The sequence below is a fragment of the Lepidochelys kempii genome, chromosome 18 (assembly GCF_965140285.1).
Source record: "Lepidochelys kempii isolate rLepKem1 chromosome 18, rLepKem1.hap1, whole genome shotgun sequence".
Classification (NCBI taxonomy): domain Eukaryota; kingdom Metazoa; phylum Chordata; order Testudines; family Cheloniidae; genus Lepidochelys; species Lepidochelys kempii.
Window position 1 is genome coordinate 19,949,876 of NC_136397.1, and position 20,177 is coordinate 19,970,052.

Here is a 20,177-nt window from a genome sequence, read left to right on the forward strand (position 1 = left end):
ACCTCTCACTCACTGAGGCACCTAGGCCAACCACTCCGCAAACTAGGACTGTTTTCCCCCCCTGCACTTTGCCCCTCGTGCATGGACATAGAATTACCTGTGCAGATGGATGAAGATGTGCAAAGCAGCATCCATTGCCTGGTTGAAAGGAGCATTTGTATTCGGTCCCTAGTTCTTTTCAAAGTCAGGGCTGTTCCATATGACTCTTCCTTAAGGCACTTGAAATAGTCGCTGCTTAAAGTAGGTTTTACCTGTCTAAATAAATAACTCTTTGACCGCAGCTAAATTCAACATCTCTGTGGAATCCTTCCAGCATCAATCAAGAGCTAATGCCATGTGTGATGTAGCCTGTAAAATTTGCCTCAGGAGGGCAGGGCCAGTCTTGGATCAACTAAGTGAAAAAAATATACAGTTCCTATTATCTATGTGTTGTGCAAGTAACAGGGCAGAGACACAGTGGGCTGCTAGCCATGACTGGCAGTAGATTCCAGGTGTGCATCCAAACCAGCCATTCTGCACTTTTTACTGGAAAAACTAAATGTATAAAAACAAAGTCTCCTGAAGTCCATGTATGTTCTTAGATTAATTCAAACATAGCAATGTAAAGGGTTGAAATAAAAATGATTTTTCTTCACCCTACTCTGAACATTTAATGGTAGGTTTCCAGTGTAGCTCATGAGGGAGGTTCATTTTACATGGTGCTGAGTGCAGGACGCAAACACTAAAAACCAAATCACTTCTGTTTGTGGAGGTTTAAATATTAATACAGTCATACAGCCTTCCTCACTACAGTCTGCCAGCCTTTCTCCTTCTCTCCAGTCCAGAATAATAATGGGTTTTCAGCACCTCTTTTACCCTGGGAATCCAAATAACTTTACAGCGGTTTATTAGTTAACTAAAACCTCTCTGTGCCCTGTGCTATACCTGTGTTGCCTGTCATATTCTTGAACTGGTTCCATGGTTCAAAGATGGGATTTTTCTTTGTGTCTTTTAACCTGCCTAGGTCTGGGTTTCATTTCTGATGCACAGGACACTGGCATCTCCATAACAGATGCAGTAGGTGAATCTCAAGACTATTAGAGTCCATTAGGTACTTAGTCAGACTTAGCACAAGTTCTTCAAATCTTGTCATCTCCCAGGCACCTGCTAACGAGAAATAACTTTCAGCTGCTTTTAACTTATTCAAGGCTAATCTATCAAAAGGGCCACTGGAAATGTCAAGGACGTTTTCAGAGATGGAATAAAACCAGAACAAATGGGATTAAGGGTAGGTTCCAGCTGTGCTATTGTAGTGCCATAGAGTAGACGCATCCTACAGCGATGGAAGGGGTTTTTCCATTGACGTTAGGAAGTCCACCTCTCAGAGAGGCAGTAGCTAGGTCAACAGAAGAATTCTTTCATCAGTCTAGCCACGTCTACACAAGGGGTTAGGTGAACCTAACTTCAGGTCTCAGGGCATGATATTTTTTCCTTGCCCTGAGCAACATAGGTAGGTCAATCTAATTTTTAAGTGTAGACCAGGCCTAATATAACACAGAATAAAGCGGAGAGATACACTGGTGAGTGAAGATATTGTGGTGAGTGCCCTGGGACTGAGATGAGCTAGGCCCCAATCATCTACTCTCTGAATTGGGATGGCCACCTGGCTTAAATCAATTAAGAGACCCACTCAAAACTTGTGCCAGTCTTTGAGGTTTGAGAAAACCCTGGGGCAACTTATTTCTACAGCTCTATTTCTCTATCCCCTGTATTCTTCACATCCTTCTCTCTTCAAGTTTCATACCCAACTGGAAATGCCCTAAGAAATTTTCCTTGTGGCATTTCTGACCTACCCCATACCAAAGAGGTGCAAGGAATCTCATGAGACAATGGTTCTGTGCAGAGGATGGACTGCCAAAGAGTGGCATGATGGTCTCAGACCAAGCCTTCACCTCAAACTGATCCAGAAATGAATGCTGCTTGCCCAGCTCTGATTCAGCCAGGCGATAAATACCTGTCTTCAGGAATAATCACACTGCAGCTGACGTTACTTATCTGTTAAATGTCCGCAGTTTCAATATGAATTACTTTACCCATGCTGCTATTCTGGTGGAGTCAGAAATGCTGGGGCACTGGGCTGGCACACTCTGTGGTTCTGGTGGTGTGAATATTTGCTTACTAGGTCAAAGGGTTTCTGCTGGGGCTGTACAGAGTAATTGCTTTAATTGTACATGCTGAGTTTGCTTTTGTGCTGGCAAATATCAGTGACGGCCCTTTCAAATGAAATGAAATCTCTTTCCTGTGTGGACTGAATGGACAGGGCAGCTGGCGACTCAGCTCTTTAAATAATATCACCAGCTCCTGTTCTTCCTTTTGCTGCCATTTCAGCTACTGCAAATGGTGATAAGCATCCGTCGAGGAGATTTAAACTCCCATTAAATCCTGCTCATCAGCAGCAGTGATGGCTCTTAGACCAGAAGGCTCTGAAAGGTTCCATGATTCTACCCTTTCTTGAAAAAGCTCCAAGCCCAGCCTCTGTCCAGGTCACTGCCTGAAGCTGTAATTCAGGCTCATTCCCCTCTTCTTTGCTCTGTAGGTTGGGGCACACATTGAAGAATACTATCAAATCTGGAGTTTCCACTCTGGCTTGAGGTGGCTCATAGCAGCTACTGTGAGGGGCAGTAGCAGCTAGGTTTGGAGGAAAGAAAGGGAGATGGGCAGCAATGGAAGGGAAGGTATCTCCTTTAGGCAGGCAGGATAGATGTGCAAACCCTTTTCCTAGGTGTATATGTAATGTGAGAAGGAAGCTAGGCTTTTCCAAGCCATGTCCACTCACCAACGACAGATTCTGTCCCCTTTTCGGACTGAGATTTCACTGCCAGACCTTCAGAACTGCTCATTGCTCATGAGCTCCCATTGAGAACCTCTGGAGCAGCTGGACACTGAACTCTTCTGAAAATCTGGCCCCTCGCATCCGCTCTCCTCATAGCCATTTCCTTCCTGACTATGTTTCTTGCATTAGTTCAGTCCACCTTGGGATTACTCAAGGCAAGAATTACAGCAAAAGGACCAAGGAGTGGAACCCTTTCTTCCCTACAATATGGGCTAAAGGAGAGTCCTTTCTTATTCTTGAGTGGGTCACTTGACAACCTTAAACTTAATTGAACCCATGATATACTGACTCCACAGACCACAGAAAACCGGTCTGGACTCCCAGCCCTTCTCATGTCTCCAGTTGCACATTATCACTTTCCTCTCGTCATACCAAGAGATGCATGGTGACCTGCCTGTCTAAACCTTTTCGTTTTCCAGGGCAAGAAACTTCCAGCCACCATTAGTGATGATGCAGAGGAAGGGGAAGTGTCTGATGAGGACAGTGCTGATGAGATTGATGATGACTGCAAACTAATGAATGGAGATGTAAGTAAAACAGATACATGAATATAAATGTATGTTGACCTGTTCCTCTGCAGTGGGATGAATGCTGAGTTCATATGGTGTCTGGAATGTGAAATTAGGTTCAGGCGCATAGGGTTCTCAAACTTTGTGAGACTCTTTTTTTAAGGAGTGTGTGTGTGCGTGTGCGTGTGTGTGTGAAATAGAGCTGACCTGAGGGTGACAAATCTGTTTCACGACAACTTTTCAAGGCTTCAAAATCTGGGAGATCTGCATTGGAATTTGGGAGGAAAACTAAACTTTCAAATATTTTTCACAAAATCGGAATTGTCTAAATGTCTGTTTTGGTATCAAAACCTGAGGTTTTCAATTCAGGCAGAGGTACCTCCATGAGTGAGTGAGTGGGTGAGTGGCCTTGTTGTGAGGCCACCAGCCTGGCATTCCATGTGGGAGAGTCCGGTTCACGTCCCTGCTATGTCTGACTCAAAACAGAGTTGTTCATCCCAGATGACTCTGATGCAGACAGAGCAGGGACTTGAATCTGGCTCGCCCATGCTATAGAGTTAAGTTAAAAGAGTCTCACTCTTTGTCAAAAACATTGTGACACAGTCTGCATCCAAACAAAATGGTTTGGCTTTGACAAAACTGCACATTTTGGGGAAATTTTATTTTATCAAAAATGTTCTGACCATCTCTAGTATCAAATGTTCCAGATAGGTACAGATCTGGTTTATTTTTCTTTCTTCCCTGCAGAGGTACTAAGCACTTACAGCTCCAGTCACCTTCATCTGGAGTTGGGGATGCTCAGTTGTTCTGCAGATCAGGCCCACAAGGGTGGGTCTGCGTGTGTATGTGAGAGAGAGACGTACAATGCATGTATATGATCTGATTTCCAGAAATGCTGCACAACTTAATCTCCCATTGAAGTCTTTTGAGAGCTGCAAGTGTGAGAACCTCTGAAAAATCAGTCCATAAATATACATTACATGTGTCGGGGTCTATATATTAAATGTAAAAAAGATGCCCTGTGGAGGGGGTGGGAGAGAGCCATACCTACATGTGTGTCTCTCTATATATAATTTCATTGAAACTCTTAAACTTGGCACTCCATGTGTCAGAGAATAGACTGTAAAAAAGAACTGCAGCTGCTTAATCAATGGTAAATGACAGTGGGTAACAGCAGTCCAGTTGCTTTTTTCTAACTTTCCTTTGTGTGTGTGTGTGTTTTTAAGATAAAAATGTCACCTTGCAGATTCTTTGGTACCTTGGTGGGTTGTATTCTTCCAAAGTGGAGTATTCTTCCAAAAAATGTGAGCCCCCTTTCAATGCTTCCCACCCCATCTCAAACTGGGCCTTCTCTGGAGAATAATTTCCCCAGCTCTGTGGTCCTTTTATTGAGCACTTTTTGATATGTAGAATGCTGTGCTTAGTTGGCTTTAACTGTACAAAAGTGTTAAAAGGAAATAAGCTGTTCATTTCTGCTTACTTCAGCCTGAGAACACCTTATTCATTCTTTCCTTTTTAGAAGTAAAATTCTTCTGACACTTAATCTTCTGGCATGCAGTGAGTATGGCATTACAGCTTATGGAAACTTAATATAAAAGGGACAGCAGAAACCTTTAATAACATTAAACCAAGGTTGCCTTGGACGTGTGTCACATTTGCGGTCCTTTATTTTTGTCCTTCAGACTATTTCCTTCTTTCCTATTATGGGTGCAATTGTTTTGTTTTAGGTCTAGAAGAGAAACTTCTCCTTAGAGCTGTGCTAGCATGGAAGGGAGCGGGGGAGGACCTTGAAATCCATCTTAAGGAGGAGAATTGGTTTTGTTTGGTTATATTTCTACTGTAGCACTCTTAATTTTTTCCCCTTAATCTTGAGATCTGCAATGTTTTGACACTTTGCTGCTATGGTTTTTGTCTCTCTCTCTCTGCCTGGCATTACGTCCATTCAAAGTGGAAGGTACTGTACACCTAGGCTGGTGGTAGAGGTTAGCCTGCCGGGCTTTACATTGTGGGATCAGTCCTGTTACCAAGGAATGAACATGTGGAGCAGGGAAGAAAAAATCGTTGGAGGGTATTGAGGTGAAAGGCAAACCAAATTGTACTAAAAGTCCCACATTCACATGAACTATACAATCCAATCCCCCTGCCTTTTATGGTTGTGTATACGGAGCAGCTAGAGATGGGCAAATCAGATAAAATAAGAGCCAATGGAACACTCCACATCTGCAGACTTCAGCCCAAATTGAACTGAACCTTTCTACTGCCATAGGCCAGGGTCATGCAGCTTGTTGTTCTTCTCCCTCCTGTTTTCCACATGCCTTTGTCTTCGTTCCCTGGACTCACCAGGGAGCACCCAGCATCAGAAAGCAACAAGGGAACCATTTCCTCATCCCTACTGGAACCAGGAAGTGTTTCAAGAGCCTGTTCTCGCGGCTTTCCAGCCTCGTTTAGTAGACAGTTCAAGTAAATGCTCACATTTCTGGATGTTGTTCAAAAGCAAACTTTTGTGACTCTCCCATTGGTAGGTTTTTTTCAAGCCGTTTTTGACACAGCTTTCAGGTGAGCTTCTGTTTGAAAGAAGGAAGTTTTCCTCCCTCAAACAGGCAGAGAGAGCTGGAGGGTAGTAAAAGAGACATTCTTCCTTATAAAGAGACTCTTCCACTTTCCCTGCTACATCTTAGAGCTAGGCACATTACTTTCCATAAAGCCCCTGTAGGCACTGCCTTGCTTACATCTTTGTCTTCATTAACTAACAATTTGTTTTAGTCTGACTTGTGCCGACATCTGGGATTCCAGATTTGCTCGACCTGGCTCGCTCTACAGTGAGGCTTTGGGAAGCATGGGAAACAACAGCTTGTTTCCTGATGGAATTAATCAGGACATTTTAAGGCCTGTTAAGCAAACACAATCTGTGAGGGTGGTGGGTTTTTGGTTTTTTTAAACCGTCCAAAGATCTGAAGTTGTGAGTTGCTCCATGTAAACTGCATGACTAGAAAAGAGAACCGTGTTTCCATCTCTGTTCCCCTACACCACTCCTCACCTCAGTCGTTCAACAGCCTGAATGGAAGAAGGGAGCAGGAACATGCAACAAATATTGCGTTTTAACTGTGGAAGTCCTGATTCACCAGCTGCTCCCATTCCAACTGAATCCTGCAGGCACTGTGGCTGCAGACACAGGCTCTTCCATAGCAAATAGTTGATGGTTTTGATCTCTTTAAGTTCCCTCAAACTTGATGTGGAATAGAAATGCCATGTTTTATTCAGCCTTTGTGGGTGTGCAAAACTTGAGAATGGCAAAGCGCAGTCACTATAGTGAAATAGATCCGACTGTTTTTGTAAATGAGTACTACAAAATGGAGCCTGCACTAGTCAAGTCTCCAAGGAATCACCTCAATACCAGCTATTTCCAGGTAGCACATCAATGGCTTGGTAACAAAGCCCATGCCACATGAGCAGCCTTGCTGACAAGCGATTTTGGTTCCACGCAACCAGAAGTTGTTATATTTATATGTATGTGTTTATTTATTTTGAAAAATGTTTAACTTTCATTCCATTGTGGCTTCAGGTTATCTATTTAAACTCCCTAACTAATCTCCAGGTTAGGGCTTCACATGCCTACATATCTGCTGTGAAGCCCAACACTGGGCACTCTTATAATTGCAGATAACTGACAATGTTACTGTATTTCACAGTGTACAAACTAAGAGGCAGCTGGGCTATTAGCATGGAGAGCAGTAGTTAATAATAGTCCTTTAGAACGAAGCCTCAGTCCATTTCTTTTGCCTCATTTTCTTCTTATTTTTTTCCCCCTTAATGTACAGTTTTAGTTTGTGTTGCCTCTTGTTGGAGAAATGAAGATTTCACATTAAATGTGCCCTCATTTAATGACCGCATTTCATTGATAGGCTTCCACCAATCGGAAGCGAGTAGAGAATATAGCAAAGAAGAAACTTGACTCGCTGATAAAGGAATCCAAAATCCGTGACTGTGAAGATCCAAACAATTTTACAGTCGCCACTCTGCCACCATCTGGGAAACTCAGCCAAAAGTCAGACATCAAGAAGGTGAAAATCTTTTTTGTCTTTCTCCGCCCATAACAGAGTTGACTTTTCATTTTTCTCTCTCTTCCCCTGATGTACATTAGTATAATAAATATTAAGAATAACAAAGTCTACAGAGCTGCGTGCTTAAAGGTAGGCTTCTAAACACACATTAAGACTCCCAAATTGAAAGGACTTGGCTTATGGGTGCTGAGAACCTGCAACTCATGACACCCATGGGATTGGAGCATGCCCAACCCCTTTATTAAATTAAGTCTCTTCTATTTGTGCGCTTGGATGTGGATTTAGAAGCCTAACTTTAGGCCCTCAGCTGTGCCCCCTTTCCCTTTTTTGGCTTAATAAGTGTGTCTTGTTCTTTCCTTTTAAAACCCAATAGTCCTTTAGCCCGAAGAAGGTGTGTTACTATAATAACCAGTATGACTTTTAATTTGGATGAATTCCAATGTGTGTTGATCTCAACGTATAAATCATGAAACTTTTTTTTTTTTTAAAGTATAGATTACTGTGATTGATACTTTTCCGTATTAAAAATGCTGGCTGCATGGGAGCCCTGAGTGCCCAATTGAATATTAATTTTGCAGAATTATAGTTCTGTGGTGCTTTCTGCAGCAGACAAGACCATGGAAAGGCTTATAATATCCCAGCTGTTGACTCCAAGTCCCACTGGAATCCCTTGTTTCCTCTCTGAGTGTGCGCTGCAGTGGCTGCTGTGTGCAAGGGAGATATCCTTGCTGGCGATGTAACAAATTTGTGCCTCATGTTGAGTACGCGGTGTTGAACTTCACCATATGCAATGCTAAATATAGACTGGAGTCACTCTGTGTGTATGCAAAGACATCTCATCGTGGGAATTTAAAGAACCGGCAGCTAAAGCCTGCTCTCATTTGAAATCCATGGCAAAACTCCAGTTCTAGTTCGACTTCAGCGAGGGGGAATAATAAACCATATTAATTAACAATGGTTGAACCCCCACCACCCCAAAACCTGTGGCGAATAAGGCCAAACCTACCCTTTTTTTAAAAAAAAACAAAACTGCTGATCTCAAAGCACTTGGGGTCAGAAATTGGAAAGAAACCATATCGGAACCCTCGAGCATTCAAAAATCAGGTGTTGGCCTTCTCCCCTGCCCCAAGTCATGAATTTTTTTAATACTTTTGAGTTTCTTTTTATTTGCCTTCTGGTTTTGAGCCTTTATGATTCACATTATCCAGCTTCTCTGTGCAATCATGAGATCTAAAAACTTATATTTTATTAATGAAGGTGGAGAGTCTCGTCTAATCACATGACTCTGGGAGCTGGGCCTTTACAGACCAACTTGCAATAACATGTCAGGAGTTGGCAACACCGAGGAGTTCTAGAGAGCCAGCTTGCTTGGGAGATTTCTATTAATGTTTGTTCTGGTGTCCTTAATCATGCAATTAAGTTGCATGGAAATCACTGTGGTTTACTTCTCTGATTGACCCTAAGTTAATTAAATTAACTATGGGAAATTGGGAGAAGTAAAAACTTCAATGAATCTCTTTTTCTGACTGTCTCCAGTTAATGACATGGAAGTAGCCAGGCTCTTCGGAGTGAGTCATCAGAAAGGCCTATAGTATTTCCATCCTGCATGTCCTTCCATATGCCCGTGAAGGAGCTATCTGCAGTAGGTCGAGAGTTTGTTATAATTGGCAGATATCATTCCCAAAACAGCCGGTCTCTCTCTCTCTGTCTCTCTCTACCCCACAGCCCCTTGGTCTCTTGCATGTAAGTCTAAAGCAGCCTTGACACTCTGTATATAAACCAACAGGAACCTTCCAGTACATAGGAGGTGATTGGGAAGTAAGTAGGTGGAAGAGTGGGAAAATACAGGCCTGGGATGGCATTGGAGATCTATCAAAACTGAAGCTCTGCAATCTATCTTCTTTGCAGCATGAGCCTGTCCTGCTCAACTCTAAGCTATACCCCCAAATGAGCGAGTGAGCTCAGATAAGCCTGGATTTATGGGTTTTGTGTGTGGACAGTAGGGTGTTGGGCTAAAACCGAGGTGAGAGCCTGGGGTTAAGCCTGCTGTGCAGCCATACCCTGTGAGGCACACCTGGCTGAGCTGCCAAATGCAGGGAGAGTGGAAGTGGCTGTTTTTTTATTAGTGTGAGTTGTATTAGTAGCGGAAACCATGCTGAGATCCACTGGGCTGTATTTTTAGAGTAACAGCATGCTTTGTTTGTAAATAGGGACACCTACATGTTGTTTAGTCTGCTGAAGCTGCCCGGAGAGCTCTGAATACCCTTCTATTTAATGCAGCTCGGTGCTTGTGTCATACTCTGGTATTTCAGTTCCTGGGTGGTGGCTTTCTGCTTTGGTGCATGGGGACATTCTGTTGCAAAGAGCTCCTTTTGTTCCTTAGCAGGCTCTGTCTGTTGACTGCTATAATGATAATACTTTGCCTTCCCTAGTGCTTTCCATCCATAGATCTCAAAGCCCTTTGCAACTGTTAACGAATAAATCTTCATAGCCCACATGTTATGCTGGTAAATCCCATCTCCAGTTTGCAGATGGGGAAACAAGGCACAATGCTGGCTGGTTCTAAGAGAAGTCTGGGGCAGAGTCTGAAGCAGAAAGCCAGATCTCCTGGCTCCTGTGCTTCAACCACTTAGCAGAGCAGGCTGCTCTGCATGTGGCTGCAGAGAGGGCTGATGCGGAGAAGGCTGCAGTTTCAAACAGAAGAACTGTGATGCATTTGGAGCAAGAGGAAGCTGGGTTACATGGGATTGCTAGGCAGTAATGGCCCTGTTTTCATGTCAGTGTCATGAGGAATAAAAACTGAGGGATGTTAAATCCCAGGGGGTGATATTTCGATCCTGCTTTCCTATACTTTGCTTTCCTGTCATGGAAACAGGATCTCTGCTTCTTGAAGACTTCAGCGATCCGGCTGCTGGGGAGTTCGGTCCAACGTGGACCCCACTGGGCAAGCTGGGTTCTGCATCGGAACCTGCAGTTGGAGTCAGTCCTATCATTCCGTGGCAGCACAGACGGTTGCTGTGGCAATGACTGCAGCGAAAATGTCCACAAGTCCCAAGTGAAAGAATCTTTTGTCTCGTCCTATTTCACACCTGTGCCCATCACAGAATTGCCATAGAGCAGGCAGCCCTGTTTGAGACTAAAATAGCAGGGATCTGGTTGCTCACGATCATTGAGGCAGGAAGAGCCGCAAATCAGCTGCACTGGAGTACGGGACTGGCAAAGCTGAGGGAATGCAGGTGCAGTTGCTAGAAAAGCATAGAGGAAGCATGCATAGTGCCTGTCCCTTCTGCACCTCACTCAGTACATCCATAGCTGCTTTTCAGTAATGTAAAAGGTGTGGCGACTTGCATAAGGAAAGCACTCTGAGGCTTTAGCATTGGCCTGCTAAACCCAGGGTTGTGGGTTCAATCCTTGAGGGGGCCGTTTGGGATCTGGGGCAAATATTGGAGATTGGTCCTGCTTTGAGCAGGGGGTTGGACTAGATGACCTCCTGAGGTCCCTTCCAACCCTGATATTCTATGATTCTTTACGATCAGTGTTCCCGTCTCTGCCTGAAACCCGGTTCTGTTTCATGTGGTGCCAAGCGCATTGTCACTTGAGTTCTTATGAGACCCACCTTTGAAATACTCGTGTCACTGGGCAAAGAGGGTTCTCTGGCTTTGCGAGGGGCATGGAGTACATTTCAGCAGACACAGCAGCAGTCTGAGGGGGCTTTTGTTTGTAAGTCCATGTTTTATTATTTGGGAGGCTTTCTACGATGATGGAGTCAGGCACATAATCACGGTTAATCCTAAATGATGGCGGGGAATCAGTTTTACCGCATGTTGCTAATTTAGCTTGAAGCGTTAATGGCACTATTTGGCTTTCCCCTTAATCATAATAAATATTTGTCAGTCCACATCCACCGTCACCGTTTAGCATGCGCCATCAGATGCTTTGAGTGCAGTGAGGCATGCAAAGCCTTTCGTTTTCCTGTAATGAACCATTAATATCACTTTTTGGCACACACACAGCCCTTGCCACTGCACCAGGTAGGAAACAGGGAATATGTTTCCCTGGGCAGAGAGGGGGCCGGGGGGAGAGAGAGCTATAGAGTTAATTTCATTCAAAAACCCCATTGTTATTGGAAACTTGTGTTCAGGGGTAGAAGGTGGCAAACTGCTCACAGCCATTTCTGGGAGGGGCTGGGAGAAAGAGGCGGGCCAGGTTGAGTTTTGTTGAAGGGTTGGTATCTGTAAATGGCAGTGCGCATGGCAAAGCCAATCCAGCTTTATAAAAAGGATATAAATAAAATGTTGCCAGGTTGTCTCATTAAAGAAGAAAGATGAGGAAAGGGCACTGGGTTTGCGCTAACAGCCTGGCCCAGAGCTGGCGAGTAATGGAGAAAAATGATTTGCACCGATAAATGCCGTCCTCCACTCAGGCTTTGGCTTATGGAAAATAGATGGGGGTGCTGTGTGCACACTTTTGGAAGCTCTGCCTGTAGTTTTTACGGATGAGGCTGTTGTGAGCAATCTCTGCCACTTTGCTGGGTGGCTGGAGATTTCCTTGTCAAAGGAGAGGGAAGAAAAAATGGTCTCACATTTTGTGTGCTGGTCAGATCAGAGTTTGTGCTGCTAATGCAATGGGGAGACGTAATGCTTCTAACGCAACAGTTTTCAACCCCCTTTTTTTTTTGACCCCCTTTTCATTTGCAGACCCCTAAAATTGTTGAATGCTATTTATGGAAGGCACAATGGACAAATTAATTCATTGCTTTTTGCACCGCTTCAGTCCTATGTATAAAGAGGGGAGGGGGGAATTGCCTCTACTTCGAAGGGCAGCTGCTACCGATGGCCTTGTTCCAGCACATAATTCAGTCTCGGGATGAGGCGCAGCGCTGGGAACGGGGCAGAAGGGCTCAGCCTGCAGAGATACAGCGGCAGTCATTTAAACATTCAAGCGCTTAGAGGCCTCGGTACTGATTTGCACAAATGGGATCATGCGTTACATAATGCTAAATAACAATAGCCCATAAACCAGGAGCCGCATTCCGGCAGGAGGAGACTTGCAGAGTAAATATTTTGGGTCTGCAGCTTTGCAGGAGGCAGCACTGCGCTGTTCTGCTGCTGCGGCTTCACATCAAATGGTTGCAAACCTCTTCTTCCCCTTTCTCGGCAGCGGAAGACAAAGCTGTTCAGATGTGGAGCAATGGCTTTCTGTGCCCCCGGGATGGAACATTTAATCCTCCCTCTAGCTCCAGTTTTCACTGGATTAGGGGTTGAATATGATCTTTACTATTCAATACATCCCTGTTTCTGGAAAACTGTTCTTGGCAGTGGAGTAAGTAAAGGGAGAGATGTGCTCCAAGTTTAGAGCTGGGATCTGAATCTTGGCTGTCCGAGGGTGTCAGTAGGCTCCCTAGGCTGGCTGTGACTCATGGGAGACAGGACCCACAATACAGACATGGGAAGCAGGAAGTTGGTTGGAGATTCTGAAGGAACATTTTCCGTCTGAGAACGCCAGACGTGAAACATTTCATGGAAATAGTTTGATTTCAATGAAGTTCTGACCGACCCCAGGCAGGATTTCAGTGGAGCCTTGTCTCATTTCCAGCCCGCTCGCTTGCCTGGTTTCTCAGCAGCCCACCTGGTGGGATGCCAGGGAGCTGGAAACCATGCTCCCAGGATCCTAGCTCCTCAGCAGCCTGCACTCTCAGGGCTTCCAAGGTGTGGGGCAGCGTGCCAGGCAGACCCCCTTGGCTCCAGGGTTCCAGTCCCGTTCATGGAGAACATCTAAAGTCTGGGGCTTTGTCCTGAATCAGAACAAAGCCAAATTTCAAAATATCAAAATCCTCCATGAAACAGAATAACTTATTTGCCCAGCTTCGATGGGACACTTTGGAGAGAGAAGTAAAAGGCTGACGGTATGAAGTGGTGACGAAGGGAGATGTCCCATCACCTTGCCCATTGGTATAATTTATCTATTGCGGCAGCAGCAGCCGCCGAACCTCAGGTGGAAATTAGAGTTGAATTGACTGTGTCAACCTGAGGCCAGGAGCACTGATGAAGCTACAGTATAATCCATCACTGCTGAAGCTGAGCCACTTCCCTTGCGGCAGGAAGCGATTGTTCCTGCCCTGAGACTTTCCAATCTAAATAGACAAGACAGAGAGAGGCAGGATTATTATCCCCATTTACCGATGTGGAAACTGAGGCACAGAGGGATCAAGTGACTTTTTTTCCCCAAGGTCACACAGTGAGTTTGTGACAGATCTAGGAAATGAGCTCAGTTTCATGAGCTGCAATCAAGACCATCCTTCTTCTCTGGGATCCTTTCGATAGAAAGGAACGAGTTTGAGACTCCATCCCAAAGCCCCTCCTCCACCTTTGAAACCTCTCCATTCCAGATTTAATCTTCATCCTGCGGTTCTTGTCTCGGAGGAAGAAATTTCTAACTGTCTTAAATCTAATTCACGAATGAAGGGAAGAAAATAATTTCTTTCCTCCCACATCTCTGTCCAAAAGTGTGCATGTGAAATGACTTGTTTCATCTGACATAGGAAACATTGCCATTTTGGTCTAGAAACCCTTGAGGACATGAATAGCAGGTTCCTTACACCCTACTGACGTCATGGCTTGATCTTGCTGACCTTATGGTAAATGACTTTTATTTAACGTTTTTCACTCCGTTCATCAGAGGCACTTATCTTACACTAGGATCTGTATGCAATGCTCATTTAGCTCCTTTGTTTTAAGGCCACTGAGGTATTCCTGTGCCTCTCTGTGTTTTGCTTGCATAAACTTTTCTACTGCGATATCCTGTCTGGCAATTTGGACGCTACGGGCTGGAATCAGCTCTAGGCTGGTCTGTAAGACTGAGGCACACCCTTGGTGAGCCACCCCACTGGAAATAAATAGAGGAAGAACTTGCACAGAACCTGGTAGGAATTGACAAAGTTGAAAAATTCTCCAGCTAGGGATGAGCAAGGCAGTACAGATTAACCCAAGTCAGCCCTTCACCTGAAACATGAGCTTCTGTGACCCGTCCCCGTCACCTTTTCTCCTCCTCGCTTTAGGCTGCCCTTTCTAGTGCTATTTGGAAATGGAAGTGCTGAAACACTGAGAGAGGCAGGAAAAGGCAGAAATACTGTGGAAGAGGCTGTTCTGGTGAATTGTCTGTTATGATAAAGGTACACAGATGGACTTGTTTTAAAGAGATTAGTTTGTGTTTCCAGAATTAGAAGAATAGTGTGTGTGGGGATGGTTAAGCTGTTAAACTCTTGAGCCGCCAGAGTGTGTTGTGGCAGTGAATTTCACAGGCTAGCTCATAGCACTGGACAGGGGTATTTCCTCTCCCATCAGATTTTAACCTTGCTGCATCTGCATGTTGTGGTGTCATGCAGGAGGGTAAATAGAAGCACCGTCTCTACCTTTTCTGCCATTCATTCTCACGTAGAAAACTCTCTCATGTCCCAAGGGGCCCAAGCACTGGGATAAACATCCAAATGTTTTAGGGACTTCAATCAGAGTTCAGAACCTGCACGGTTTGCCTGTCACCCTGCAGTTGTTGATGAACCGTTGTGTGAGGGAACTCCCAAGCCTTCAGGACTGACCATCCTGCTCTGTCCTGACTGGTTCTTTTTGTCAAAGACAAGAGAATTACTCCTTTGAGATTGCGACGGTTCGAGGCACACACAAAGCTGCCAAGTCTGGCTTGAGAGTCTTGCCCTGACGTTACGTTGTTGGGGGATTTGAAAACATTTGACAGACCTTATTTGTAACCACTAATGCTTCCTGACTGAGCAATGAGAGCAAGCGCTCTGGGGGGCCTGGCTTCCTGCCACCCGCCTTTTGGAGTGGGGCTGGGCTCTCAGATCCTGTGTTCTGTGGACTCTGTGCAATTTCCAAGACCTCTTCCCCTGGCATGGAAAAATTATCCTGATCCTGGAAACATCGCAATTTGCAGGAGCAGGGAGCCTAGATGATGCTCTTACAGAGACTCTGAATAATTGTGGCTAGAGCTGGGTGAGCCTTTTTAGCAGTTAGGGTGCCACTGGAACACTTAGTAAATTCATGCCGATTCTGCCAAATGGTTTTGGTCAAAAGAATCCTGAGAAAAATAGTCTAAAATAATCAAAATATTTCATTTCAACATTTTCTAAACAAAATGTTTCAATTTTTGGGTTCAGAACAAGTTTTTATTTCAACATTTCTCTTAATTTTATTTTAAAAAAATCAAAAATATCTAAAAATGGTTGAAATCAAAATGAAACATTTTGGTTTTGTTGGAACGTTCTTTGACCCAAAATGATTTTTTTTTGTTGAAAATTTTGAAGAAAAATGTTCCTTTTGGCTCAACCCTAAACTAATTTTTTTTAATTGTTTTTGAAATTGCCAGTGAACCAAAGACTATGATCGAGTTCTATTTGTGGTGGCACCCAAGAACCCCCCACTGAGTAGAGATAATTAACTTTAGCTTGGGCTCTAGAATTTTCAGTTGCTTTTGATTCCAGACTTGACCCCCTGTTCTCGGCTAGGTCAGATCACTATTGATTTGTCAGCTGTCTGCAGTTGTATAACATGGTTAAACAGCCTGTCTCCGTGTGTTCAGTGAACACGAGCATTTATTTTAACAACATCTACACCTGCTCTGACAGATAGTCAGGAATCAACTATTTATAAATAATGCAGTTCTGTAATATGCTTTTGTAAGTTATTAAAGAGATCTTAATAAATATTTAATAACTAGAAATAGCCATTTTTAAACGTGCTTTTTAATTTTAAAGAAGAAAACCATTTAAGTAGTTCAAACCCCAAATTTGCCAATATATGTAGGATAGATGTTCTCTCTGTTCTAAAAATGCAGTAGCTGTGTATGGAAGGGATGTGATGTCTTGGCTTTTTAAAGAGGAGAGAGATTCTTGAAAGTTAATGTGGGTCAGACCTAAGAGAGGCTATCCCAGGAACTGGATACCTTCTTTTTTTGTTTGCAGTGTTGTTGTAGCAGGGTTGATCCCAGGATATTAGAGACAGACCTAAAAGTCGCAATTCTTCAACAACAAAACTTCAAAAACAGATTCCAACAAGAAACTGCAGAACTGGAATTAAATTGTAAACTGGACACCATTAAATTAGGCTTGAATAAAGACTGGGAGAGAATGGGTCATTACACAAACTGAAAACTATTTCCCCATGCTAATTTTTCCCCTACTGACAGGTTTCAGAGTGGTAGCAGTGTTAGTCTGTATCAGCAAAAAAAACGAGGAGTACTTGTACTCCTCATTCTTTTTTTCCTACTGTTACTCACACCTTCTTGTCAACTGTTTGAAATGGGCCATCCTGATTATCACAACAAAAGTTTTTTTTTCCTCCTCCTGATAATAGCCCACCTTAACTGATTAGTCTTGTTAGAGTTGGTATGGCAACCCCCATTTTTTCATGTTCTCTGTGTGTGTGTGTGTGTGTGTGTGTGTGTATAAAAATATATATATAATATGTCTTCCTACTGTATTTTCCACTGCATGCATCTGATGAAGTGGGTTTTAGCCCACGAAAGCTTATGCCCAAATAAATTTGTTAGTCTTTAAGGTGCCACAAGTACTCCTCATTCTTTTTGCTGATACAGACTACACGGCTACCACTTTGAAAGGTGGGTGAGGTATCTTTTATTGGAGAAACTTCTGCTGATGAAAAATAAAGAGTACTTGTGGCACCTTAGAGACTAACAAATTTATTTGAGCATAAGCTTTCGTGGGCTAAAACCCACTTCATCAGATGCATGCAGTGGTGCATCCGATGAAGTGAGCTGTAGCTCACGAAAGCTTATGCTCAAATAAATTTGTTAGTCGCTAAGGCGCCACAAGTACTCCTTTTCTTTTTGCGGGTACAGATGAACACGGCTGCTACTCTGAAACCTGATGAAAGATACAAGCTTTCAAGCTACACAAGTGGTGTTAATGTGTCACTTCACCGTGAATGGTCCCTTGAAATATGTGTTAACTACTTATGCTAAATAATCTGTTCTACCATGACACTCTGAGTACATCTCCCAGCCATGAAGAATAGCTCTGTGTGGCTCAAAAGCTTGTCTCTCTCACCGACAGAAGTTGGTCCAGTAAAAGATGTTACCTCACCCACCTAGATCTTCTTTTTTTGACATTTATTTTTTAAAATTATGGTCCCGTCCACCCACACCTCATCCCTCACACTATCAATGACCGTTCAGGAAGTGGCATAGCTTTCTGTGTGTAGAACCGTTGCCCTCTAGAGGTGCAAAGCTTTCTTAGCCTGGAAAACTCTATTGTGTGCTGCATTAAGAGTGAGGATAGTCTAAGCCTCTCTATAGGGAACAATCCTGTAGATTTTAATAGAAAATAGCTGTTCTATGAGGGGTTGTGAAGCTTTCTAAAGAATTCTCTCCATGCTATAGAACGCTCCAGGCTTACATTTGAAATTTTATATTCATTTTTATAGTTCTAGATCAACCCTATTGGCTTCATCACTACTCAGTTCTGTAGGATTTTTCCATATGACTTGGAGCATTTTAGATTTCTTCAGTTGGTTGCAGGGCACCGCGGGTTTCTTTGGGTTATCCAGCAAAGTTTATCCCCTCTCGGTTTTGGAAAGCTGTTTGGTTGGCATTGTGTTGGATGTGAAAGCGCTTTGCTGACCACAGCAGATGGGTCTAATGCACAGTGTAAGCTTTAGGTTTTAACTGGTATATACCAGTTTTTTACTAGTGAAATAAACCAAACCAGCAAATGTTGGTTAAATCAAACAGACACCTGAGGATCGTTCCTGCCTGTCGCCATCTTTCTCCTTGTGCTCATCATGACACCCTTGGTTTGCTGCCATGATCATTGCTGCACTAGAGGGACCCCTGAACAGTGGGGCTATGTGTATCAGGAGCAGCAAAATATGTACTGGAAATGACAGAACGAAGCAAAGACAAGGCTGTGGCGTGGGGCTCCCAACCTTTACTTAATATAGTGGAGTCCTGTCAAATTTCAGTCATGTGACGTAACATGTAGGGACCAATATTAATGTCCCTAAGGCATATCCTCCCTATTTCAGCCTCAGGATATTAATGTCCGCTATCTTCATTGGCCAAAGATATGCCAGCAAGCCTGCTTATACTATTTAACTGCACTTTTACCTACCTGTGCTGTTTGGTTTCTTTTTGTCTGCAGCCAGAGACGGGACAGAGTCTGCTCTTGGATGGTTATAAATCCAGAGGTACTCCACGGGAGTTGTTCCACTTTTATAACACTCCAAGATTTGCTTCTGACTGAGAATATTAAGAAAATAAAAAGGAAAAGCATGTTTCCCTCTGCTGTAATGTTTGTCATGGGTCTTTGTTGGTACTTTGAGTTGTTTATGTAAAAGCTATTTATGAAGAAAAATGTCTCTCCTGTTGATGTCCATTTAGAGGTCTCTTTCTGCTTTTAAGGGTGAGATATTTTTATTAGCAATTTGTATAGTGAATGCTGGATACAGGAGGATAATCTGTCATTGCACATGAATAATGGAGTGTGGCAGTCTTTGGAAATGCAAATTGGGACTATGGAGGAAAAGGTGTTTAGCAATCTACTTTGTTGGATTTTACTAGCTTTCTGTATAAATTGTTTATTAATGACTTTGGCTTCCATAGCTGAATGCACACAGTTAATGACGCTGCCAGGTGAGCAGCATTGTCGGAGACACAGGGCTTTTTTTCTGGCTCCAGCACAGAGCAACTGGGGCGTGACATATACACTGGTGACTTTTTTTCTTTTGAGCAAACAGAATTTGTGTTCCACTGTAAAGTGCATTTAAAAATTTGGGGGTTTTAGTGTAAGGAAAAAAAGTGTCTATTCTCTTGTTTCACATTTTTAATTTTATAATAACAGTTATGTATAAAAGTGTACTCAGCCCACTAACTAAATTGCATGAACTTGAAGCACTGCCACTTTAGAGTTTATCATTAGCCACAAAGGGCTTAGGGAAGGTTGTTACATGCAAATTAGAAATGTTCTAGACAGGTTACTTAGCAAGCATCTTGGAACTAAAGCTAAACTAGGTTTAGAAACAGAACTCTGCTTCCCAAGTCTTGCTGGGGCTTGAGTTTGTGCATACTTTTAAACCTAGCTGTTTTCGTAATGTATCGTGGAGTGTAGTCCAGGTCAGGGCTAGGCAAGTCCCTGTAGGGACTGCACTAGGGAGAACAGGCTGTGTTGAGCCAATCAGGGAGACAGAGAACCCCAGGTTCTTGTCTACATCCAGTGGCCTCAGTGAAGAACCTCCCTTTAGAGTCCTAAGAAGTCTTTTCTCTTTCTTACTGTGAGGTATCCTATCATTACACATCCGAGCAATAATACAGCCACTCAAACAATAAGCAGAATTGTTTGACCTGATCCTATTAATCCTAAAGAGTAGACAGCTCAGCTATTGTGAGAGAAGTAACTCCCATCAGTATCTGCCTTGCAAAACAATCAAATATTGATGCATGACACATAGTTTGTCACCAAATTTTTGCCACAATGGACAATGTAATAAAGTTACCATAGACTGGTGCATGGGTACTTTATGTGGTTCTTGTGAAAGTGACCATGGATTGTGACTATACCAGTGGAAAAGAGCAGTTAATAAGATCATGCTGCTGACTTCAAAGGTCTTGCGTTGAACTGGTAGGGGAGATGTTGGTATCAGTCTGAGTTATGCTGAGGTTTTAGGAGGGATTTTTCAAACTTCTGGTTGTATTTCAGTGTGGTTCTCT

General features: G+C 43.4%; 1 protein-coding gene across 1 annotated transcript in view; it reads left to right on the forward strand.

Annotated features, from left to right (window-relative positions):
* The window catches only part of PLCH2 (phospholipase C eta 2), a 318,005-nt gene that overhangs the window by 260,744 nt on the left and 37,084 nt on the right, over positions 1 to 20,177 (forward strand). The window contains exons 11-12 of the mRNA XM_078849302.1: positions 3,292 to 3,399; positions 7,284 to 7,442. Coding sequence (XP_078705428.1) covers positions 3,292 to 3,399; positions 7,284 to 7,442 — 267 coding nt within the window. The remainder of the gene's footprint in view (positions 1 to 3,291; positions 3,400 to 7,283; positions 7,443 to 20,177) is intronic.